A 26,019-nucleotide genomic window follows, 5' to 3' on the forward strand; every position below is an offset into this window, starting at 1 on the left:
TACTCACCCCCCTCCTTGCAGTACTCCACCAGGTAGCCGTCGATGCCCACCCAACGTTTCAGCGTCTCCCCTCGGTTTCTCCCCCACTCCTCCATAATTTGGGGGGTCTCCCCCCACAATTTGGGGTCCCCCATATTTTGGGACCCCCAAAGGTTTCAGGGACCCCCACTCACCCCCCTCCTTGCAGTACTCCACCAGGTAGCCGTCGATGCCCACCCAACGTTTCAGCGTCTCCCCTCGGTTTCTCCCCCACTCCTCCATAATTTGGGGGGTCCCCCCCACAATTTGGGGTCTCCCCCCACAATTTGGGGTCCCCCCCATATTTTGGGACCCCCCCAAAGGTTTTGGGGCCCCCCACTCACCCCCCTCCTTGCAGTACTCCACCAGGTAGCCGTCGATGCCCCCCTATGTTTCAGGGTCTCCCCCCCATTTTGGGGTGTTCCCCTCCATATTTTGGGTTCCCCCCCATATTTTGGGACCCCCCAAAGGTTTTGGGGCCCCCCACTCACCCCCCTCCTTGCAGTACTCCACCAGGTAGCCGTCGATGCCCCCCGCCCCGATGCGCTCGGGCGGGCGCCACTTGAGCGTGGCCGTCGTGTCCGTCACGTCCTCCATGGCCAGGTGGGTGGGTTCGCTCGTGGGGGCTGCAGGGGGGGACCCCAAAAATCACCCCCTGCACCCCAAAAATCATCCCCTGCACCCCAAAAATGGGAACACCCCAAAACCTCCACCCCAGATCCCCCAAAACCCCCAAAACCTGACCGGGACCCCCAAAACCTGACCAGGACCCTCTAAATCTCCCCCACCCCACAAGTGCCAGGTGGGTGGGTTCGCTCGTGGGGGCTGCGGGGGGGACCCCAAAAATCACCCCCTGCACCCCAAAACCCCACCCAGGAACCTCAAATCAATTCCAGGACCCCAAATCCCCCAAATCCCCTCCAACCCCCCAAATCCCCCAAACCACCCTGGAGCCCCCAGACCCACCGATGGGCATGAAGGGCTGTGAGTTGGGGCTGGGGGCCGAGACCCCGATAGGCGTTGACGGCGAAGACCCTCATCTCGTACAGGACACCCCAAACCCCCCAAATCCCCCCAAATCCCTCCAGGACCCCCAAATCCCCAGACCCCAGGACCCCCAAATCCCCCAAACCCCCAGGAGCCCCCAGACCCACCGATGGGCATGAAGGGCTGTGAGTTGGGGCTGGGGGCCGAGACCCCGATGGCGTTGACGGCGAAGACCCTCATCTCGTACAGGACCCCCAAATCCCCCAAATCCCCCAAAATCCCCCAGGACCCCCAAATCCCCCAAGACCCCCTGGAACCCCCAGACCCACCGATGGGCATGAAGGGCTGTGAGTTGGGGCTGGGGGCCGAGACCCCGATGGCGTTGACGGCGAAGACCCTCATCTCGTACAGGACCCCCAAACCCCCAAATCCCCCAGGATCCCCAAATCCCCAGATCCCCCAACCCCCAAATCCCCCAATCCCCCAGAGCCCCCAGACCCACCGATGGGCATGAAGGGCTGTGAGTTGGGGCTGGGGGCCGAGACCCGATGGCGTTGACGGCGAAGACCCTCATCTCGTACAGGACCCCCAAACCCCCCCAAATCCCCTCAAAATCTCCCCAGGACCCCCCAAATCCCCCCCAGAGCCCCCAGACCCACCGATGGGCATGAAGGGCTGGGAGTTGGGGCTGGGGGCAGAGACCCCGATGGCGTTGACGGCGAAGACCCTCATCTCGTACAGGACCCCCTCGATCATCCGCGTGGACTCGAAGGTGGGGCCGGGCACGACCTCGAAGTTGAGCTTCATCCACCTCATGGAGCCCTTCTTCTTCCTCTCCACCAGGTAACCTGCAGGTGACAGGGACAGGTGGGACAGGTGAGATGGGACAGGTGGGACAGGTGGGACAGGGACAGGTGGGACAGGTGAGATGGGGACAGGGACAGGTGGGACACATGGAGCCCTTCTTCTTCCTCTCCACCAGGTAACCTGGACAGGTGGGACAGGTGAGATGGACAGGTGAGATGGGACAGGTGAGATGGGACAGGTGGGACAGGGACAGGTGGGACAGGTGGGACAGGTGGGACAGGTGGGACAAGGACAGGTGGGACACATGGAGCCCTTCTTCTTCCTCTCCACCAGGTAACCTGCAGGTGGGACAGGGACAGGTGAGATGGACAGGTGGGACAGGTGGGACAGGGACAGGTGGGACAGGTGGGACACATGGAGCCCTTCTTCTTCCTCTCCACCAGGTAACCTGCAGGTGACAGGGACAGGTGGGACAGGTGAGATGGGACAGGGACAGGGACAGGTGAGATGGGGACAGGTGGGACAGGGACAGGTGAGATAGGACAGGTGAGATGGGGACAGGTGGGACAGGTGGGACAGGGACAGGGGGACACATTGAGCCCTTCTTCTTCCTCTCCGCCAGGTAACCTGTGCAGGTGACAGGGACAGGGGCAGGTGACACAGGTGACAAGGACAGGTGACACAAGTGCCACAGGTGCCATGGACAGGGGTACCTCACCTATGATGAGCTGTCCCCCATTATATTGGGACAGGTGACAAGGACAGGGGACACAGGTGACAAGGACAGGTGACACAGGTGACAAGAACAGGGGACACAGGGGACACAGGGGACACAGGTGACAAGGACAGGTGACACAGGTGACACAGGGGACAGGTGCCAGTGGCACGGGTGCCTCACCTGTGACGGGCTGTCCCCTGTCGTACCAGGACAGGTGACAGGGACAGGGACAGGTGACACAGGTGACACAGGTGACAGGGACAGGTGCCACAGGTGACAAGGACAGGTGACACAGGTGACAAGGACAGGTGACACAGGTGACACAGGTGACAGGGACAGGTGACACAGGTGACACAGATGACACAGGTGCCAGGTGTGCCTCACCTGTGATGGGCTGTCTCCTGTTGTACCGGGACAGGTGACAAGGACAGGGGACACAGGTGACAGGGACAGGTGCCACAGGTGCCACAGGTGACAAAGACAGGTGACACAGGTGACACAGGTAACACAGGGGACACAGGGGACACAGGGGACACAGGGGACACAGGTGACAAGGACAGGTGCCACAGGTGCCACAGGTGACAGGGACAGGTGTGCCTCACCTGTGACAGGCTGTCCCCCGTCGTACTTGGGGGGCTCCCAGGCCAGCACGGCCCAGTCCTCGCCCACCGAGGTGACCCGAACGGCCTCGGGGGGGTCGGGCACGTCTGGGGGACACAGGGGACACACCTGGGCATGGGGACACACCCACGGGGTGCCCCCACAGGTGTCCCCAGGTGTCCCCATGTCCCCACATCCCACAGATGTGTCCCCATGGCCCCAGGTGTGTCCCCATGTCCCCACATCCCACAGGTGTGTCCCCAGGTGTCCCCACGTGTGTCGCCACGTGTGTCACCACGTGTGTCCCCATGTCCCCAGGTGTATCCCCAGGTGTGCCCCACGTGTGTCGCCACGTGTGTCCCCATGTCCCCAGGTGTGTCCCCAGCTGTGTCCCCAGGTGTGTCCCCACATCCCCCAGGTGTGTCCCCATGTCCCCAGGTGTATCCCCAGGTGTGCCCCACGTGTGTCCCCACGTGTGTCCCCAGGTGTGTCCCCACACCCCACAGGTGTGTCCCCATGTCCCCAGGTGTGTCCCCATGTCCCCAGGTGAGTCCCCACATCCCTCAGGTGTGTCCCCATGTCCCAGGTGTGTCCCCATGTCCCAGTTGTGTCCCCACATCCCCCAGGTGTGTCCCCATGTCCCCACACCCCACAGGTGTGTCCCCATGTCCCAGGTGTGTCCCCAGGTGTGTCCCCACGTGTGTCCCCATGTCCCCAGCTGTGTCCCCACATCCCCCAGGTGTGTCCCCATGTCCCCACACCCCACAGGTGTGTCCCCATGTCTCCACACCCCACAGGTGTGTCCCCATGTCCCCAGGTGTGTCCCCATGTCCCCAGGTGTGTCCCCACGTGTGTCCCCATGTCCCCAGGTTTGTCCCCAGCTGTGTCCCCAGGTGTGTCCCCACATCCCCCAGGTGTGTCCCCATGTCCCCACACCCCACAGGTGTGTCCCCATGTCCCCACATCCCACAGGTGTGGCCCCAGGTGTGTCACCAGGTGTCCCCAGGTGTGTCCTCATGTCCCCAGGTGTGTCCCCAGCTGCGTCTCCACGTGCATCGCCACATGTGTCCCCATGTCCCCAGGTGTGTCCCCAGGTGTGTCCCCATGTCCCACGTGTGTCCCCATGTCCCCAGGTGTGTCCCCAGGTGTCCCCACGTGTGTCACCACGTGTGTCCCCACATCCCACAGGTGTGTCCCCATGTCCCCACATGTTCCCCAGGTGTCCCCACGTGTGTCACCACATGTGCCCCCATGTCCCCAGGTGTGTCCCCCCATCCCCAGCTGTGTCCCCACGTGTGTCGCCACGTGTGTCCCCATGGCCCCAGGTGTGTCCCCATGTCCCCACACCCCACAGGTGTGTCCCCATGTCCCCAGGTGTGTCCCCACATCCCCAGCTGTGTCCCCAAGTGTGTCCTCACACCCCACAGGTGTCCCCATGTCCCCACATCTGTCCCTACATCCCCCAGGTGTGTCCCCATGTCCCCAGGAGTGTCCCCATGTCCCCACACCCACAGGTGTGTCCCCATGTCCCAATGTCCCAGGTGTATCCCAATGTCCCCACACCCCACAGGTGTGTCCCCATGTCCCAGGTGTGTCCCCAGGTGTGTCCCCAGGTGTCCCCACATGTGTCATCACGTGTGTCCCCATGTCCCCAGCTGTGTCCCCATGTCCCGTGTGTCCCCACATCCCACAGGTGTGTCCCCATGTCCCCAGGTGTGTCCCCAGGTTTCTCCACGTGTGTCCCCATGTCCCCACACCCCACAAGTGTGTCCCCACGTGTGTCCCCACGTGTGTCCCCATGTCCCCACACCCCACAAGTGTGTCCCCATGTCCACAGCTGTGTCCCCAGGTGTGTCCCCACATCCCCCAGGTGTGTCCCCATGTCCCCAGTTGTGTCCCCATGTCCCAGGTGTGTCCCCATGTCCCCACACCCCACAGGTGTGTCCCCATGTCCCCAGGTGTGTCCCCATGTGTGTCCCCACATCCCACAGGTGTGTCCCCATGTCCCCAGTTGTGTCCCCATGTCCCAGGTGTGTCCCCATGTCCCCACACCCCACAGGTGTGTCCCCATGTCCCCAGGTGTGTCACCACGTGTGTCCCCACATCCCCCAGGTGTGTCCCCATGTCCCCACATGTTCCCCAGGTGTCCCCACGTGTGTCACCACATGTGTCCCCATGTCCCCAGTTGTGTCCCCATGTCCCGAGGTGTGTCCCCGCACCCCACAGATGTGTCCCCATGTCCCCAGGTGTGTCCCCAGGTGTGTCCCCAGCTGTGTCCCCATGTGTGTCCCCACATGTGTCCCCACATCCCTCAGGTGTGTCCCCATGTCCCCAGGTGTGTCCCCAGGTGTCCCCACGTGTGTCGCCACATGTGTCCCCATGTCCCCAGGTGTGTCCCCAGGTGTCCCCACGTGTGTCGCCACGTGTGTCCCCGCACCCCACAGGTGTGTCCCCATGTCCCCACTTGTGTCCCCATGTCCCCAGGTGTGTCCCCATGTGTGTCCCCACATCCCACAGCTGTGTCCCCATGTCCCAGTTGTGTCCCCATGTCCCAGGTGTGTCCCCACAGCCCACAGGTGTGTCCCCATGTCCCCAGGTGTGTCCCCAGGTGTGTCCCCAGCTGTGTCCCCACGTGTGTCACCACGTGTGTCCCCATGTCGCCACGTGTGTCCCCATGTCCCCAGGTGTATCCCCAGGTGTGCCCCACGTGTGTCACCACATGTGTCCCCATGTCCCCAGGTGTGTCCCCATGTCCCCACACCCCACAGGTGTGTCCCCATGTCCCCACATCTGTCCCCACACCCCACAGGTGTGTCCCCATGTCCCCACATGTTCCCCAGGTGTCCCCACGTGTGTCGCCACATGTGTCCCCATGGCCCCAGGTGTGTCCCCATGTCCCCACACCCCACAGGTGTGTCCCCATGTCCCCACATGTTCCCCAGGTGTCCCCACGTGTGTCGCCACGGGTGTCCCCATGTCCCCAGCTGTGTCCCCAGGTGTGTCTCCACATCCCCCAGGTGTGTCCCCATGTCCCCAGCTGTGTCCCCAGCTGTGTCCCCACGTGTGTCACCACGTGTGTCCCCATGTCCCCGGGTGTGTCCCCACGTGTGTCACCACGTGTGTCCCCATGTCCCCAGGTGTGTCCCCATGTCCCCACACCCCACAGGTGTATCCCCATGTCCCAGTTGTGTCCCCATGTCCCCGGCTGTGTCCCCACGTGTGTCCCCACATCCCATAGGTGTGTCCCCATGTCCCCAGGCGTGTCCTCATGTCCCCAGTTGTGTCCCCAGGTGTGTCCCCATGTCCCCACATGTGTCACCACCTGTCTCCCCACATCCCACAGGTGTGTCCCCATGTCCCCAGGTGTGTCCCCAGGTGTCCCCACGTATGTTGCCACGTGTGTCCCCATATCCCACAGGTGTGTCCCCAAGTCCCCAGGTGTGTCCCCATGCCCCAGGTGCCCCCAGGTGTGTCCCCATGTGTGTCGCCTCATCCCCCAGGTGTGTCCCCAGGTGTCCCCATCTGTGTCACCATGTGTGTCCCCATGTCCCCAGGTGTGTCCCCATGTCCCCAGGTCCCCATGTCCCCAGCTGTGTCCCCATGTGTGTCTCCACACCTCACAGGTGTGTCCCCATGTCCCCACATCTGTCCCTACATCCCACAGGTGTGTCCCCATGTCCCCAGGTGTGTCCCCATGTCCCCACACCCCACAGGTGTGTCCCCATGTCCCTAGGTGTGTCCCCAGCTGTGTCCCCATGTGTGTCCCCACATGTGTCCCCATGTCCCCAGGTGTGTCCCCAGGTGTGTCCCCATGTCCCAGGTGTGTCTCCATGTCCCCAGGTGTGTCCCCATATCCCCAGGTGTGTCCCCATGTCCCCACGGGTGTCCCCAGGTGTGTCCCCAGGTGTGCCCCCAGGTGTGTCCCCACGCCCCCAGGTGCCCCCAGGTATGTCCCCATATCCCAGGTGTGTCCCCATATCCCAGGTGTGTCCCCATATCCCAGGTGTGCCCCCAGGTGTGTCCCCAGGTGTGTCCCCACCCCCCCAGGTGTGTCCCCAGGTATGTCCCCAGGTGTGCCCCCAGGTGTGCCCCCAGGTGTGTCCCCAGGTGTGTCCTTACCCATGACACAGATGGTGATTGTGGTGGTGTCCCCCCCAGGTGTGTCCTCACCCCCCAGGTGTGTCCCCATGTCCCAGTTGTGCCCAGGTGTGTCCCCAGGTGTGTCCCCATGCCCCAGGTGTGCCCCCAGGTGTGTCCTTACCCACGACACGGATGGTGATGGTGGCGGTGTCCCCCCCAGGTGTGTCCCCATATCCCAGGTGTGTCCCCACCCCCCCAGGTGTGTCCCCAGGTGTGCCCCCAGGTGTGTCCCCATGCCCCAGGTGTGTCCCCAGGTGTGCCCCCAGGTGTGTCCTTACCCACGACGCGGATGGTGATGGTGGCGGTGTCCCCCCCAGCTGTGCCCAGGTGTGTCCCCAACCCCCAGGTGTGCCCAGGTTTGTCCCCAGGTGTGTCCCCAGGTGTACCCAGGTGTGTCCGTACCCACGACGCGGATGGTGATGGTGGCGGTGTCCCCCCCAGGTGTGCCCAGGTGTGCCCAGGTGTGTCGTTACCCACGACGTGGATGGTGATGGTGGCGGTGTCCCCCCCAGGTGTGTCCCCATATCCCAGGTGTGTCCCCATATCCCAGGTGTGTCCCCACGTCCCAGGTGTGCCCCCAGGTGTCCCCAGGTGTGTCCCCAGGTGTGTGCCCAGGTGTGTCCTTACCCACGATGCGGATGGTGATGGTGGCGGTGTCCCCCCCAGGTGTCCCCAGGTGTCCCCATGCCCCAGGTGTGTGCCCAGGTGTGTCCTTACCCACGACGCGGATGGTGATGGTGGCGGTGGCCTCCCCAGGTGTGCCCCCATATCCCAGGTGTGTCCCCAGGTGTCCCCAGGTGTGTCCTTACCCACGACGCGGATGGTGATGGTGGCGGTGTCCCCAGGTGTGTCCCCAGGTGTCCCCAGGTGTCCCCAGGTGTGTCCCCAGGTGTCCCCAGGTGTCCCCAGGTGTCCCCAGGTGTGTCCCCAGGTGTGTCCCCAGGTGTGCCCCACGTGTGTCGCCACGTGTGTCCCCATGTCCCCAGGTGTGTCCCCAGCTGTGTCCCCAGGTGTGTCCCCACATCCCCCAGGTGTGTCCCCATGTCCCCAGGTGTATCCCCAGGTGTGCCCCACGTGTGTCCCCACGTGTGTCCCCAGGTGTCCCCACACCCCACAGGTGTGTCCCCACATCCCTCAGGTGTGTCCCCATGTCCCAGGTGTGTCCCCATGTCCCCAGGTGTGTCCCCATGTCCCAGTTGTGTCCCCACATCCCACAGGTGTGTCCCCATGTCCCAGGTGTGTCCCCATGTCCCCAGGTGTGTCCCCATGTCCCAGTTGTGTCCCCACATCCCTCAGGTGTGTCCCCATGTCCCAGGTGTGTCCCCATGTCCCAGGTGTGTCCCCATGTCCCCAGGTGTGTCCCCATGTCCCAGTTGTGTCCCCACATCCCACAGGTGTGTCCCCATGTCCCCACACCCCACAGGTGTGTCCCCATGTCCCAGGTGTGTCCCCATGTCCCAGTTGTGTCCCCACATCCCACAGGTGTGTCCCCATGTCCCAGGTGTGTCCCCATGTCCCCAGGTGTGTCCCCACGTGTGTCCCCATGTGTGTCCCCACACCCCACAGGTGTGTCCCCATGTCCCCAGGTGTGTCCCCAGGTGTGTCCCCACACCCCACAGGTGTGTCCCCATGTCCCCAGGTGTGTCCCCATGTCCCAGTTGTGTCCCCACATCCCTCAGGTGTGTCCCCATGTCCCAGGTGTGTCCCCATGTCCCAGTTGTGTCCCCACATCCCACAGGTGTGTCCCCATGTCCCCACACCCCACAGGTGTGTCCCCATGTCCCAGGTGTGTCCCCAGGTGTGTCCCCACGTGTGTCCCCATGTCCCCAGCTGTGTCCCCACATCCCCCAGGTGTGTCCCCATGTCCCCACACCCCACAAGGGTGTCCCCATGTCCCCAGCTGTGTCCCCAGGTGTGTCCCCACATCCCCCAGGTGTGTCCCCATGTCCCCAGGTGTGTCCCCAGGTGTCCCCAGGTGTGTCCCCAGCTGTGTCCCCATGTGTGTCCCCACGTGTGTCCCCACATCCCCAGGTGTGTCCCCATGCCCCAGGTGTGTCCCCAGGTGTGCCCAGGTGTGTCCTTACCCACGACGCGGATGGTGATGGTGGCGGTGTCCCCCCCAGGTGTCCCCCCCAGGTGTCCCCAGGTGTGTCCCCAGGTGTGTCCCCAACCCCCAGGTGTGTCCCCAGGTGTGTCCTTACCCACAGCACGGATGCTGATGGTGGCGGTGTCCCCCCCAGGTGTGTCCCCACGGTGTGTCCCCATGCCCCAGATGTGTCCCCAGGTGTGTCCCCAGGTGTGTCCCCAGGTGTGCCCAGGTGTGTCCCCAGGTGTGTCCTTACCCACGACGCGGATGGTGATGGTGGCGGTGTCCCCCCCAGGTGTGTCCCCAGGTGTGTCCCCAGGTGTGTCCCCAGGTGTGTCCCCAGGTGTGCCCAGGTGTGTCCTTACCCACGACGCAGATGGTGATGGTGGCGGTGTCCCCAGGTGTGTCCCCAGGTGTCCCCCCCAGGTGTGTCCCCAGGTGTGTCCCCAGGTGTGCCCCAGGTGCCCCAGGTGTCCCCAGGTGTGTCCCCAGGTGTGTCCCCAGGTGTGCCCCACGTGTGTCGCCACGTGTGTCCCCAGTGTCCCCAGGTGTGTCCCAGGTGTCCCCAGGTGTGCCCCACATCCCCAGGTGTGTCCCCATGTCCCCAGGTGTATCCCCAGGTGTGCCCCACGTGGTGTCCCCACGTGTGTCCCCCAGGTGTGTCCCCACACCCACAGGTGTGTCCCCAGTGTCCCCAGGTGTGTCCCCATGTCCCCAGGTGAGTCCCACATCCCTCAGGTGTGTCCCCATGTCCCCAGGTGTGTCCCCATGTCCCCAGGTGAGTCCCCACATCCCTCAGGTGTGTCCCCATGTCCCAGGTGTGTCCCCATGTCCCCAGGTGTGTCCCCATGTCCCAGTTGTGTCCCCAGCATCCCTCAGGTGTGTCCCCATGTCCCAGGTGTGTCCCCATGTCCCCAGGTGTGTCCCCATGTCCCAGTTGTGTCCCCACATCCCACAGGTGTGTCCTCATGTCCCCAGGTGTGTCCCCATGTCCCAGGTGTGTCCCCAGGTGTGTCCCCACGTGTGTCCCCATGTCCCCAGCTGTGTCCCCACATCCCCCAGGTGTGTCCCCATGTCCCCACACCTCACAGGTGTGTCCCCATGTCCCCAGCTGTGTCCCCAGGTGTGTCCCACATCCCCAGGTGTGTCCCCATGTCCTCAGGTGTGTCCCCAGGTGTCCCCAGGTGTGTCCCCAGCTGTGTCCCCATGTGTGTCCCCACGTGTGTCCCCACATCCCCAGGTGTGTCCCCATGCCCCAGGTGTGTCCCCAGGTGTGCCCAGGTGTGTCCTTACCCACGACGCGGATGGTGATGGTGGCGGTGTCCCCCCCAGGTGTCCCCCCAGGTGTCCCCCCCAGGTGTGTCCCCAGGTGTGTCCTTACCCACGACGCGGATGGTGATGGTGGCGGTGTCCCCCCCAGGTGTGTCCCCAGGTGTGTCCCCATGTTCCCAGGTGTGCCCAGGTGTGTCCCCAGGTGTGCCCAGGTGTCCCCCCCAGGTGTGCCCCCAGGTGTCCCCCCCAGGTGTGTCCCCAGGTGTCCTTACCTACGACGCGGATGGTGATGGTGGCGGTGTCCTCGCCGGCGGGGTTGGTGACGCGGATCTGGTACCTGCCCTCGTCGCCGCGCTCGGCGCTCTCGATGACGAAGCTGCTCAGCTCGTGCTTGTCCTCCAGGCGCGCCCGCCCCTCCCGCGCCGAGAACTCCTGCGGGCACGGGGGGACAGGTGAGGGACACCTGGCAGGTGGGGACAGATGGGGACACGTGAGGGACACCTGGGACAGGTGAGGACACCTGGGGACAGGTGGGGACACCTGGGGACAGGTGGGGACACGTGAGGGACACCTGGGACAGGTGAGGACACCTGGGGACAGGTGGGGACAGGTGGGGACAGGTGGGGACACGTGAGGGACACCTGGCACAGGTGGGGACACCTGGGGACAGGTGAGGGACACCTGGGACAGGTGGGGACAGGTGGGGACAGGTGAGAACATCTGGGGACAGGTGGGGACAGATGGGGACAGGTGGAGACAGATGGGGACAGGTGGGGACAGGTGAGAACCCTTGGACAGGTGGGGACAGATGGGGACAGGTGGAGACAGATGGGGACAGGTGGGGACAGGTGGAGACACCTTGGACAGGTGGGGACAGATGGGGACAGGTGGAGACAGATGGGGACAGGTGGGGACAGGTGGAGACACCTTGGACAGGTGAGAACACCTGGGGACAGGTGGGGACACCTGGGGACAGGTGGGGACATGTGGGGAGAGGTGGGGACAGGTGGGGGCAGATGGGGACAGGTGGGGACACCTTGGATAGGTAGGGACAGGTGGGGACAGGTGGGAACACCTTGGACAGGTGAGAACACCTGGGGACAGGTGGGGACAGATGGGGACAGGTGGGGACACCTTGGATAGGTAGGGACAGGTGGGGACAGGTGACAACACCTGGGACAGGTGGGGACATGTGGGGACACGTGAGGGGACAGAAGGGGACAGGTGAGAACACTTGGGGACAGGTGGGGACAGATGGGGACAGGTGGGGACAGGTAAGGGACAGGTTAGAACACCTGGGACAGGTGAGGGACAGGTGGGGACAGGTGAGAACACCTGGGGACAGGTGAGGACAGATGGGGACAGGTGGGGACACCTGGGACAGGTGGGGACAGGTGGGGACAGGTGAGAACACCTGGGACAGGTGGGGACATGTGGGGACATGTGGAGACAGGTGGGGACAGGTGAGGGACAAGTGGGGACAGGTGAGAACACCTGGGGACACGTGGGGACACGTAGGGACAGGTGGGGACAGGTGGGGACAGGTGGGGACAGGTGAGAACACTTGGGACAGGTGAGGACATGTGGGGACAGGTGAGGGACAGTGGGGACACATGGGGACAGGTGAGGACAGGTAGGGACACATGGGGACAGGTGGGACATGTGAGGACAGGTGGGGACAGGTGGGGACTGGGGGGTCCCAGGTGTATCTCGGGGGATCCTGGGGGTCTCACCTGTCCATCCTTAGTCCAGGTGAGGGTGGGCAGGGGCTGCCCTGAGATGGGCACGGGGGGTGACACAGGGACACTGGGGTGACACTGGGGGCCCAGGGTGACAGGGGGCCTAGGGTGACACAGGGACACTGGGGTGACACAGGGACACTGGGGGCACAGGTGACACAGGGGGTCTTAGGGGGTCTCTGGGGTCTCACCTGTCCATCCTTGGTCCAGGTGAGGGTGGGCAGGGGCTCCCCGAGATGGGCACGGGGGTGACACAGGGACACTGGGGGCCTCAGGGTGACAGGGGACACTGGGGGTTCAGGTGACACAGGGGGTCTCAGGTGTGTCCTAGGGGTCTCACCTGTCCGTCCTTGGTCCAGGTGAGGGTGGGCAGGGGCTCCCCCGAGATGGGCACGGGGGGTGACACAGGGACACTGGGGTGACACAGGGACACTGGGGGGGCTCAGGGTGACACAGGGGGGTCCCAGGGGGTCCCAGGGGGTCTCACCTGTCCGTCCTTGGTCCAGGTGACGGTGGGCAGGGGCTCCCCCGAGATGGGCACGGGGGGTGACACAGGGACACTGGGGTGACACTGGGGGGGCTCAGGGTGACAGGGGGACACTGGGGGGGTTTTGGGGGGTCTCAGGTGTGTCCTGAGGGGTCTCACCTGTCCATCCTTGGTCCAGGTGACGGTGGGCAGGGGCTCCCCCGAGATGGGCACGTCGAGCCTCAGTTTGTTCCCGGCCACGACCACCAGGGTGTTCTCCGAGTCCCGCCCCGAGCAGTCCAGGTGGATCTTGGGGGGCTCTGGGGGTACGGGGATGGCACTGACCCCTTCTCGATGTCCCCTCCCTCCTCGATGTCCCCTCCCCTTTCATTGTCCCCTCCCCTTTCATTGTCCCCTCCCCCTTTCACTGTCCCCTCCCCTCCTCACTGTCCCCTCCCCTCCCTGCTGTCCCCTCCCCTTTCAGTGTCCCCTCCCCTTTTTGATGTCCCCTCCCCTTTCACTTTCCCCTCCCCTTTCACTGTCCCCTCCCCCTTTTCAATGTCCCCTCCTCTTTCACTGTCCTCTCCCCTTTCCAATGTCCCCTCCCCTTTTCACTGTCCCCTCCCCTTTCAATGTCCCCCCTTTCAATGTCCCCTCCCCTTTCAATGTCCCTCCCCTCCTCGATGTCCCCTCCCCTTTTCACTGTCCCCTCCCCTCTTTCACTGTCCCCTCCCCTCTTCACTGTCCCCTCCCCTTTTCAATGTCCCCTTCCCTTTTCAGTGTTCCCTCCCCTCTCTCCTCCTCCCTTTCACTGTCCCCTCCCCTCTTCGCTGTCCCCTCCCCTTTTCAATGTCCCTCCCCTTCTCAATGACCCCTCCCCTCCTCGCTGTCCCCTCCCCTTTTAAATGTCCCCTCCCCTCTCTGTCCCCTCCCCTCCCCCCTCCCCTCACCTTGTTTTGGGACGTACTGACCTTGATCTCTGGGGTGGGGAGGGGAGGACACAAAGAGGGGAGGGGGAGGGTCAGTGGAGACCCCAAAGACCACTCCCTCCCCACGGTGACGTCATCAACCCCTCTGTGACGTCAGAGACCCCAAAACCCCCCCAATGATGTCACAACCCCCTTGTGACGTCAGAGACCCCCAACCCCACCCAGTGATGTCAGAGACCCCCCAAATCCCCCCAAGACCACCCCATAAGTGCCCCTCAAATAGCCCCCAGACCCCCCAAATCCCCCCCAAATCCCCCTAGACCCCCAAACACCCCCAAATCTCCCCCCAAACTCCCCCCAGACCCCCCCAAACACCCCCCAAACCCACCTAGACCCCCAAATCCCCCCCAGACCCCCTCCAAACATCCTCAGACCCCCCAAACTCCCCCAAAACCCCCAAATCCCCCCAGACCCCCCAAACACCCCCAAATCCCTCACAAATATCCCTCCAGACCCCCCAAATCCCCCCAGACCCCCAAACATCCCTCAGACCCCCCAAATCCCCCCAAACCCCCCAAATCCCCCCAAACCCCCCAACCCCCCAGACCCCCCAAATCCCCCCAGACCCCTAAACATCCCCCAAAACCCACCCACATCCCCCCCCAAATCCCCCCAAACTCCCCCCAAATACCCCCTGACCCTCCCAAATCCCCCAAATCCCCCAAATCCCCCCCAAATCCCCCAAACACCCCCCAAATCCCTCACAAATCCCCCCAGAGTTCCCCAAATACCCCCAAATCCCCCCAGACCCCCCAAACCCCCCAAATCCCCCCCAAATCCCTCCCCGCGTGTCCCACCGAGGAAGTTGAGCTTGGCCGAGAGGGTGAGGGCGTATCCGTCGGGCACGAAGGTGTAATCCCCCTCATCCTCGGGCCTGACGTCATCGATCACCAGCTTGTGGATCCTGGGGCACGGGGTCACCTGGGGGTCCTGAGACCCCCCAAACCTCCCCCCCAAACCAGCCCAAAACAGCCCAAACACCCCCCCAAATATCATCCTCGGGACGGACGTCATCGATCACCAGCTTGTGGATCCTGGGGGCACGGGGTCACCTGGGGGGGTTCTGAGACCCCCAACCCCCTCCAAACCAGCCCAAACCCCCCCAAACCAGCTCAAACCAGCTCAAAACAACCCAATCCCCCCAAAATCGCCCTCGGGCCGAACGTCATCGATCACCAGCTTGTGGATCCTGGGGGCACGGGGGTCACCGAAGTCGAGACCTCTGATCCCCCTCGAGACCCCCAAACCCCCCCAAACCCCCCAAAACAGCCCCAAACAGCCCAACCACCCCCCCCAAAATCGTCCTCGGGTTGCACGTCATCGATCACCAGCTTGGGGATCCTGGGGACCGGGGTCATCTGGGGTCCTGAGACCCCCAAACCCCCCAAGACCAAGCCCCCAAACCAGCCCAAAACAGCTCAAAACAGCCCAACTCCCCCAGAAATCACCCTCATCCTCGGGCCTGACGTCATCGATCACCAGCTTGGGGATCCTGGGGGGGCACGGGGGGGTCACCTGGGGGTCCTGAGACCCCCAAACCCCCCCCAAACCAGCCCAAAACAGCCCAAAATACCCCAAAATCCCCCCTAAAATCATCCCTGCCCTTGGGTTGCACGTCATCGATCACCAGCTTGGGGATCCTGGGGGCACGGGGGGGTCACCTGGGGGGGGTCCCGAGACCCCCAAACCAGCCCAAACCAGCTCAAAACAGCTCAAAACAGCCCAAAATACCCCAAAATCCCCCAAAAATCGTCCCTGCCCTCGGGCTGCACGTCATCGATCACCAGCTTGGGGATCCTGGGGGCACGGAGGTCACCTGGGGGTCCCGAGACCCCCAAACCAGTCCTGAGACCCCAAACCTGCCCAACCCCCCCAAAATCGCCCTCGTCCTCGGGCCCCACGTCATCGATCACCAGCTTGTGGATCCTGGGAGCACGGGGGTCACCCACAGACCCGCCCAGAGACCCCCAAACCAGCCTCGACACCCTCAAACCAGCTCAAAATACCCAAACCCCAAAATCATCCTCATCCTCGGGCCGGACGTCATCGATCACCAGCTTGGGGATCCTGGGGGCACGGGGGGTCACCAGAGGGACCCCCTGAACCAGTCCCGAGACCCCCAAACCAGCCCTGAGACCCCAAACCAGCCCTGAGACCCCCAAACCAACCCTAAAGCAGCCCAAAATCCCCAAAATCCCCCAAAATCACCCTCGCCCTCGGGCCGCACGTCATCGATCACCAGCTTGGGGATCCTGGGGACCGGGTCACCTGGGGGGTCCCGAGACCCCCAAACTCCCCCAAACCAGCCCAAACAGCCCAACCCCCAAAATATCGTCCTCGGGCCGCACGTCATCGATCACCAGCTTGTGGATCCTGGGGCACGGGGTCACCAGAGACCCCCAGAGACCCCCAAACCAGCCCTGAGACCCCCAAACCCCCCAAACCAGCTCAAAACAGCCCAAAATACCCCAAAATCCCCCCCAAAATCGCCCCCGTCCTCGGGCCGCACGTCATCGATCACCAGCTTGGGGATCCTGGAGGGGCCGGGGGTCACCTGGGGGTCCTGAGACCCCCAAGACCCCTGAGAACCCCCCAAACCAGCTCAAAACAGCTCAAAACAGCCCAAAATACCCCCAAAATCCCCCAAAATCGTCCCCCTGTCCTCGGGGTCATCGATCGAGGGCTTGGGGATCCTGGGGCTCCCAGGGGTGACACGAGTCCCCCGAGACCCCCACGGTGACCCCAGGACCCCCAAGACCCCCACGGGTGACCCCAGGACCCCCAACCCCCCAAAAAGCCCCAGAGGTGCCCCCAAGACCCCCAAAGGTCCCCTCAAAACACTCCCCCAGGTGCCTCCAAGACGCCCATGAGCTCCTCCAAGATCCCCCAAAATCTCCTGCCAGGGGCCTCCAAGATCCCCATGGGCGATCCTAGGGACCTCAAAACACTCCCCCAGGTGCCTCCAAGACCCCCCAAATCCCCCAGAGGAGCCTCCAAACCCCCATTTACCCCCCTCCCCCAGACCCCCTAACCCCTCTTCCCCATTTTTGGGGGTCCTCCTGAGCTGGGGGTTCAGGGGGCTCAGGGGTCCCAGAGGGCCCAGGGGCCTCGGGGCTCTGGGGTCCCTGACCTGCCGGTGTAGGGTGATGTGACCCCATGGGCACCTCCAGGACTCCCCAAGACACCTCCAGGTGCCTCCAAGACTCCCCCAAATCCCCCAGGTGCCTCCAAGACCCCCATGAGCTCCTCCAAGACCCCCCAGATTCCTCAGAGGTGCCCCCCAAGACCCCCATGGTGACTCCCAGGACCCCAAAACACCCCCCAGGTGCCTCCAGGACCCCCATGGACACCTCCAAGACTCCCCAAGAAACCCCCCAGGTGCCTTCCAAGACCCCCAAATCACCTCAGAGGCGCCCCCCAACCCCTACTACACTCCTCCCCAACCCCCTCCCCCATTTTTGGGGGTCCCCTGAGCTGGGGCCCTAAGGTCCTCCAGGGGTCCCAGGGCTCAGGGGGCCTGGGGTCCCTGACCTGCCGGTGTGGGTGATGTGGATGCGCTTGTTGGCCGACTCCCCATTTACCCCTCCCCATTTTTGGGAGTCCCAGGGGCCTGGGGGCTCAGGGGGCCTCAGGGGGCCCAGGGGTCCCAGGGGCTCAGGGGCCCAGGGGTCTCAGGGGGCCAGGGGGCTCAGGGGTCCCTGACCTGCCGGTGTGGGTGATGTGGATGCGCTCATGGGCGACCCCCATTGACCCCTCCAACATTTCCAGGGGCCACCAAGACCTCATGAGATGCCTCAGGAGGCTCCAAAGGCCTAGGCTCAGAGCACCCTCAGGTGCCTCCAAGACCTCCCGGTGGGTGATCAGAGGCGCTTGCCAGAACCCCCATTTACCCTCCCCAGGCCCCTATCCCCATTTGGGGTCCCCGGAGCTAGGGGTCCGGGGGCTCAGGGGACCCAGGGGGCTCAGGGGGCCTGGGGTCCCAGGGGGCCCAGGGGGCTCGGGGCCTGGGGTCCCTGACCTGCCGGTGTGGGTGATGTGGATGCGCTTGCTGGGCCGGACCTCCCATTTACCCCTCCCCATTTTTGGGGTCCCAGGGGGCTCAGGGGTCCCAGGGGCTCAGGGGCTCAGGGGCTCAGGGGGCTCAGGGGTCCCTGACCTGCCGGTGTGGGTGATGTGGATGCGCTTGCTGGGCTGGACTCCCCATTTACTCCCTCCCTAAGTCCCCTATCCCCACTTGGAGGTCCCCCGAGCTGGGGGCCCAGGGGGCTCGGGGGCCTCGGGGCCTAGGGGCTCGGGGGCCCAGGGGCTCGGGGGTCCCTGACCTGCCGGTGTGGGTGATGTGGATGCGCTTGCTGGCCGGACTCCCATTTACCCCTCCCCATTTTTGGGGTCCTCCCGAGCTAGGGGGCCCAGGGGGCTCAGGGGGCTCAGGGGCCTCGGGGGTCCCTGACCTGCCGGTGTGGGTGATGTGGATGCGCTTGCTGGGCCGGACCTCGACGCCGTTCTTGAACCACTTGCCGGTGACTTTCTCGTCCGACACCTCGCACTTGAACACGGCCTGCTCGGCCGCCTGCACCGTCAGGTCAGCGATGCCCTGCAGCACCTCCAGCTGCTTCTCTGGGGGGGAAAAGGGGGGCACAGTGGGCTGGGACCCCCCATCTATCTGGGGGAACCCCCACCTGTCCGTGGGACCTCACAGAGGTGGGATGGGATCACCTGGAGATCACCCGAGATACACCTGGGACACCCCAGGGACATCCTGGGACCCCCCTGGGACCCCCCTGGGCTGCCCTGCAGCACCTCCAGCTGCTTCTCTGGGGGGGAAAAAGGGGGGCACAGTGGGCTGGGACCCCCCATTTGTCTGGGGGAACCCCCACCTGACTGTGGGACCTCACAAAGGTGGGATGGGATCACCTGGAGATCACCTGAGATACATTTGAGATACACCAGAGATACACCTGGGACACCCCTGGGCTGCCCTGCAGCACCTCCAGCTGCTTCTCTGGGGGGCAAAAATGGGGGGTGGAGACCCCCACAGTGGGCAGGGACCCCCCATCTATCCGGGGGAACCCCCACCTGTCCGTGGGACCTCATGGGATCACCTGGAGATCACCTGAGATACACCTGGGACACCCCTGGGCTGCCCTGCAGCACCTCCAGCTGCTTCTCTGGGGGGGAAAAAGGGGGGGGGAGACCCCCACAGTGGGCTGGGACCCCCCATCTATCCAGGGGAACCCCCACCTGTCCCTGGGACCTCACAGAGGTGGGATGGGATCACCTGGAGATCACCTGGAGATCACCAGGGACCCCCCTGGGCTACCCTGCAGCACCTCCAGCTGGAGGAGGGTCCCCACAGGACCCCACAAATCACCCTAAATCCTCCCCAAATCCCCTTCAAACCTCCCAAATCCCCCCAAATCCCCCAAATCCCCCAAATCCCCCAGATCCCCCTTCAAATCCTCCCAAATCCCCTCAGGAGCCTCCCAAATCCCCTCAAACCCCTCCAAATCCCCTCAAATCCCCTCAAATCCCCCTCAAATCCCTCAAATCCCCCAAATCCCCCCAAATCCCCCAAATCCCCTCAAATCCCCCAAATCACCCCAAAATCCTCTCTAAACCCCTCAATCCCTCAAATCCCCCCAAATCCCCCAAAATCCCCCCAGATCCTCTCCCAAATCCTCAAATCCCCTCCCTCAAATCCCCTCAAATCCGCCTCAATCCCACTCCAGGACCCCCAGGACTCCCAAATCCCCCAGGAGCCCCCACCTTCGACGATGACCTCAGCCTCGGCCTCCCCTCCGTTGGTGAGGATCTTGTACCTCCCGGTGTCGTCCAGGGTGGCCTCGTTGAGGATCAGGAAATGCCTCTTCCCGTCCTTCTTGAAGCGGTACTTGAAGGTCTCGTCGTGGGTCAGCTCCACCCCGTCCTTCATCCTGGGGGTCAAGGAGGGGGTGGGAAATTTGGGGGATTCGGGAAATTTGGGGGATTTAGGGGATTTGGGGGTTTGGGGGATTTGGGGGATTGGGGGATTTGGGGTGTTGGGGACATTTGGGGTGTTGGGGATGTTGGGGGATTTGGGGGATTGGGGGTGTTGGGGGTGTTGGGGCGTTTGGGGGATTTGAGTGTTGAGGGATTGAGGGTGTTGGGGGATTTGGGGATTGGGGGTGTTAGGGACATTAGGGGCGTTTGGGGGATTGGGGTGTTGGGAAGATTTGGGGACATTTGGGGGTGTTGGGGGTGTTGGGAAGATTTGGGGACATTTGGGGGTGTTGGGGATGTTGGGGAGATTTGGGGGATTGGGGGATTGGGGTGTTGGGGGATTTGGGGGATTGGGAGGATTTGGGGACATTGGGGGTGTTGGGGAGATTTGGGAATTTGGGGGCATTTGGGGATTTGGGGGATTGGGGTGTTTGGGGGATTTGGGGGATTTGGGGGATTTGGGGGATTTGGGGGTGTTTGGGGGATTTGGGGATGTTGGGGGATTGGGGGATCTGGGGACATGGGGGATGTTGGGGTGTTGGGGACATTTGGGGGATTTGGGGATGGGGATGTTGGGGAGATTTGGGGGATTTGGGGATTGGGGATGTTTAGGGGTGTTGGGGGTTGGGGGATTTGGGGGTGTTGGGGACATTTGGGGGATTGGGGGATTTGGGGGATTGGGGATGTTGGGGAGATTTGGGGACATTGGGGATGTTGGGGGTGTTGGGGACATTTGTGGGTCTTGGGGGATTTGAGGGATCTGGGGGATTGGGGTTGTTGGGGATTGGAGACATTTGGGGGATTTGGGGGATGGGGGTGTTGGGGGATTTGGGGGATTGGGGATGTTGGGGGATTTGGGGGATTTGAGGTGTTGGGAATGTTGGGGAGATTTGGGGGATTGGGGACGTTTGGGGGATTGAGGGTGTTGGGGGATTTGGGGCATTGGGAGGATTTGGGGTGTTGGGGACATTTGGGGGATTGGGGGATTTGAGGATTTGGGGGATTTGGGGATGTTTGGGAACATTTGGGGATTGGGGACATTTGGGGGTGTTGGGGGATTGGGGGATTTGGGGGATTTGGGGACATGGGGGATGTTGGGGGTGTTGGGGACATTTAGGGGGATTGGGGATGTTGGGGACATTTGGGGGATTGGGGGATTTGAGGGATTTGGGGGATTTGGGGATGTTTGGGAGCATTTGGGGGATTGGGGACATTTGGGGTCTTGGGGACACTGGGGGATTTGGGGACATTGGGGGGACATTGGGGGATCGGGGACATTTGGGGCATTGGGGGACATTGGTGACACAGGACAGACACAGGACAGACACAGGACAGTCCCACGACCCCACACACGCGACAACACACATGAACACGCGTGTTCTCCCCTCCCCCACTCACCACATGACGTGCGCCCCTCCTCGGACACCTCGGCCTCGAGCACCACGCGCTCCCCACCACCACCTGCTGGTCCTCGGGGCCCTTCATGATGGTCACGGGGGCTCTGGGGGGCACACGGATCAGGGGGTCCCAACACCCCAAACCCCTCAAAACAAACCCCACCCACCCTTGACGAAGACCTCGGTGAAGCTCTTCTCGTCGTTGACGCGGCACTCGTAGGCGGCGTCGTCGGCCAGGGAGCATTTCTGGATGGTGAGGATGCGCTTCAGCCCCACGTTCTCAAACACGTACCTGGGGGGGTCCAAAAACACACCTGAGCACACCTGGGGGGGGTAAAATACACCTGGGGGCACCTGGGGACACCTGGGGGCACCTGGGGGACACGGGGACAGGGAGCATTTCTGGATGGTGAGGATGCGCCTAGCCCCACTGCTCTCAAACACGTACCTGGGGGGGATAAAACACACCTGGGCACACCTGGGGGGGTCCAAAAATACACCTGAGCACACCTGGGGGGGGTAAAAATACACCTGGGGACACCTGGGGACACCTGGGGACACCTGGGGACACCTGGGGGCCTAAAAAACACCTGGGGACAACTGGGGGGGGACACGGGGACAGGGAGCGTTTCTGGGTGGGGAGGATGCGCTTCAGCCCCACGTTCTCAAACACGGACCTGGGGGGGACAGAAAATACACCTGAGCACACCTGGGGACACCTGGGGGGGGTTAAAATACACCTGGGGACACCTGGGGACACCTGGGGGGGACACGGGGACAGGGAGCGTTTCTGGGTGGGGAGGATGCGCTTCAGCCCCACGTTCTCAAACACGGACCTGGAGAGGGGATTAAACACACCTGAGCACACCTGGGGGGTAAAATACACCTGGGGGTAAATACACCTGGGGACACCTGGGGACACCTGGGGACAACTGGGGGACACGGGGACAGGGAGCGTTTGTGGGTGGGGAGGAGGCGCTTCAGCCCCACGTTCTCAAACACGGACCTGGGGGGGTCCAAAAATACACCTGAGCACACCTGAGCACACCTGGGGGGGCTAAAAATACACCTGGGGACACCTGAGGACACCTGGGGGGGACACGGGGACAGGAGCGTTTCTGGGTGGGGAGGATGCGCTTCAGCCCCACGTTCTCAAACACGGACATGGGGGGGACAGAAAACACACCTGAGCACACCTGGGGGGGCTAAAATACACCTGGGGACACCTGGGGGGGTAAAATAAACCTGGGGGCACCTGGGGGCACCTGGGGACACCTGGGGACACCTGGGGGGGGACACGGGGACAGGGAGCGTTTCTGGGTGGGGAGGATGCGCTTCAGCCCCACGTTCTCAAACACGGACCTGGGGGGGGATAAAACACACCTGAGAACACCTGGGGGGGGGTAAAAATACACCTGGGGGGGGTAAAATACACCTGGGGACACCTGGGGACACCTGGGGGGGGACACGGGGACAGGGAGCGTTTCTGGGTGGGGAGGATGCGCTTCAGCCCCACGTTCTCAAACACGGACCTGGGGGTCCAAAAATACACCTGAGCACACCTGGGGGGGTTAAAAATACACCTGGGGGGGGTAAAATACACCTGGGGGGGCTAAAATACACCTGGGGGGGGTAAAATACACCTGGGGACACCTGGGGACACCTGGGGACACCTGGGGGGGTAAAATACACCTGGGGACAACTGGGGACACCTGGGGACACCTGGGGACACCTGGGGGGGTAAAATACACCTGGGGACAACTGGGGACACCTGGGGACACCTGGGACACCTGGGGGTAAAATACACCTGGGGACAACTGGGGACACCTGGGGACACCTGGGGACACCTGGGGGGGTCAAACACACCTGGGGACACCTGGGGACACCTGGGGGCACCTGGGGGACACGGGACATGGAGCGTTCTGGGTGGGAGGATGCGCTCTGGCCCCACGTTCTCAAACACGGACCTGGGGGATAAGACACACCTGAGAACACCTGGGGGTACAAATACACCTGGGGACACCTGGGGGGGTCCAAAAATACACCTGGGGACACCTGGGGACACCTGGGGACACCTGGGGGGGGACACGGGGACAGGGAGCGTTTCTGGATGGTGAGGATGCGCTTCAGCCCCACGTTCTCAAACACGGACCTGGGGGGTCCAAAAACACACCTGGGCACACCTGGGCACACCTGGGGGTAAAATACACCTGGGTGGAGTAAAATACACCTGGGGACACCTGGGGGGCTAAAATACACCTGGGGACACCTGGGGACACCTGGGGGGGGACACGGGGACAGGGAGCGTTTCTGGGTGGGGAGGATGCGCTTCAGCCCCACGTTCTCAAACACGGACCTGGGGGCACAAATACACCTGGGGACACCTGGGGGTCAAAGATACACCTGGGGGTACAGATACACCTGGGGACACCTGGGGACACCTGGGGACACCTGGGGCACACCTGGGGGCCTAAAAACACCTGGGGACACCTGGGGACACAGGGGACACCTGGGGGCTACAGACACACCTGGGGACACCTGGGGACACCTAGGGACACCTGGGGACACCTGGGGGTCACGAGGACAGGGAGCACTTCTGGGTGGGAGGATGCGCTAGCCACGTTCTCAAACACGACCTGGGGGATAAACACACCTGGGCACACCTGGGGGCACAAAATACACCTGGGACACACCTGGGGGTCACCTGAGCAAACACCTGGGGACACCTGGCACACCTGGGGCGCACCTGGGGCTGGGACACTGGGGACAGCGAGCGTTTCTGGATGGTGAGGATGCGCTACAGCCACACGCTCAGACACACCTGGGGGTCACAAGACACACCTGGGCACACCTGGGGGCACACCTGGGAACACACCTGGGGGCACCAGACACACCTGGGCACACCTGGGGGCAAGACACACCTGGGGCACGAACACCTGGGGACACCTGGGGGCACACGGGACAGGGAGCACTTCTGGGTGGTGCAGGATGAGCTCAGCCCCACGTTCACAGACACACCTGGGGGACACACCTGGACACACCTGGGGCACACCTGGGGGGTACACCAGGGCACACCTGGGGCGACACCTAGGGCACACACACCTGGGCACACCTGGCGGGTCACACTGGACACACCTGGGGGCAACACCTGGGCAAACACACCTGGGCACACCTGGGGTCCAAATACACCTGAGCACACCTGGGGGGTACAAATACACCTGGGCACACCTGGGGACACCTGGGGGCACACACCTGGGGGACACGGGACAGGGAGCACTTCTGGGTGGGCGAGGATGCGCTTCAGCCCCACGTTCTCAAACACGGACCTGGGGACAAAACACACCTGAGCACACCTGGGGGCTAAATACACCTGGGGACACCTGGGGACACCTGGGGACACCTGGGGGGTAAAATACACCTAGGGGCACACATACACCTGGGGGTCAAATACACCTGGGGACACCTGGGGGGGGTAAAATACACCTGGGGGGGGTAAAATACACCTGGGGACACCTGTGGGCACCTGTGGACACCTGGGGACACCTGGGGACACCTGGGGGGGCACAGACACACCTGGGGGGGCACAGACACACCTGGGCACACCTGGGGGGTCACAGACACATCTGGGGGGTCAGAGACACACCTGGGCACACCTGGGGGGTTACCTGGGCACACCTGGGCACACCTGGGCACACCTGGGCACACCTGGGCACCCCCCGGGCCTCACTTGTTGCTGGGCTTGAGGAGCTGCCCGTTCTTGTACCACTTGAGGGGCACACCTGGGCACACCTGGACACACCTGGGCACACCTGGGGGTTACCTGGGCACACCTGGGCACACCTGGGCACACCTGGGGGTTACCTGGGCACACCTGGGCACACCTGGGCACACCTGGGCACCCCCCCGGGCCTCACTTGTTGCTGGGCTTGAGGAGCTGCCCGTTCTTGTACCACTTGAGGGGCACACCTGGGCACACCTGGGCACACCTGGGCACCTGGGCACACCTGGGCACACCTGGGCACACCTGGGGGCACCTGGGCACACCTGGGCACACCTGGGGGTTACCTGGGCACACCTGGGCACCCCCCCCGGGCCTCACTTGTTGCTGGGCTTGAGGAGCTGCCCGTTCTTGTACCACTTGAGGGGCACACCTGGACACACCTGGGGGTCACCTGGGGGGTCACCTGGGCACACCTGGGCACACCTGGGCACACCTGGGGGGTCACCTGGGCACACCTGGACACACCTGGGTACACCTGGGCACACCTGGGCACACCTGGGGGGTCACCTGGACACACCTGGACACACCTGGGGGTTACCTGGGCACACCTGGGGGGTCACCTGGACACACCTGGACACACCTGGGGGTTACCTGGGCACACCTGGGGGGTCACCTGGGCACACACCTGGGGGCACCTGGACACACCTGGGGGCACCTGGGGGCACATGGGGGGTCACCTGGGCACACCTGGGGGCACCTGGGCACACCTGGGCACACCTGGGGGCACACCTGGGCACACCTGGGCACACCTGGGCACACCTGGGGGGTCACCTGGGCACACCTGGGCACACCTGGGCACACCTGGGCACCCCCCCGGGCCTCACTTGTTGCTGGGCTTGAGGAGCTGCCCGTTCTTGTACCACTTGAGGGGCACACCTGGGCACACCTGGGGGGTTACCTGGGCACACCTGGGCACACCTGGGCACACCTGGGCACACCTGGGCACCCCCCCGGGCCTCACTTGTTGCTGGGCTTGAGGAGCTGCCCGTTCTTGTACCACTTGAGGGGCACACCTGGGGACACCTGGGCATCACCTGGGC

At 63.6% G+C, this 26,019-nt stretch overlaps 1 protein-coding gene across 1 annotated transcript; it reads right to left on the reverse strand.

The window, feature by feature from the left end:
* Window positions 1–509: 509 nt before the first annotated feature.
* On the reverse strand, window positions 510–26,014 carry LOC126651522 (myosin-binding protein C, fast-type-like; the record flags this gene model as incomplete). The annotated part of the gene is given in 15 exon segments (XM_050337441.1): window positions 510–644; window positions 1,665–1,853; window positions 3,133–3,237; window positions 10,901–11,060; window positions 13,014–13,153; window positions 13,784–13,801; window positions 13,804–13,812; window positions 14,620–14,726; window positions 18,274–18,439; window positions 19,589–19,755; window positions 21,200–21,212; window positions 21,215–21,250; window positions 21,253–21,300; window positions 21,366–21,490; window positions 25,941–26,014. Coding segments are annotated over 15 exon segments (1,492 nt in total), but the record flags the coding sequence as incomplete, so codon positions are not given.
* Between the last annotated feature and the right edge of the window lie 5 nt (window positions 26,015–26,019).

This window comes from Myiozetetes cayanensis, unplaced genomic scaffold, assembly GCF_022539395.1.
Source record: "Myiozetetes cayanensis isolate MyiCay16 unplaced genomic scaffold, myiCay2020 scf654, whole genome shotgun sequence".
In the NCBI taxonomy this organism is placed as follows: domain Eukaryota; kingdom Metazoa; phylum Chordata; class Aves; order Passeriformes; family Tyrannidae; genus Myiozetetes; species Myiozetetes cayanensis.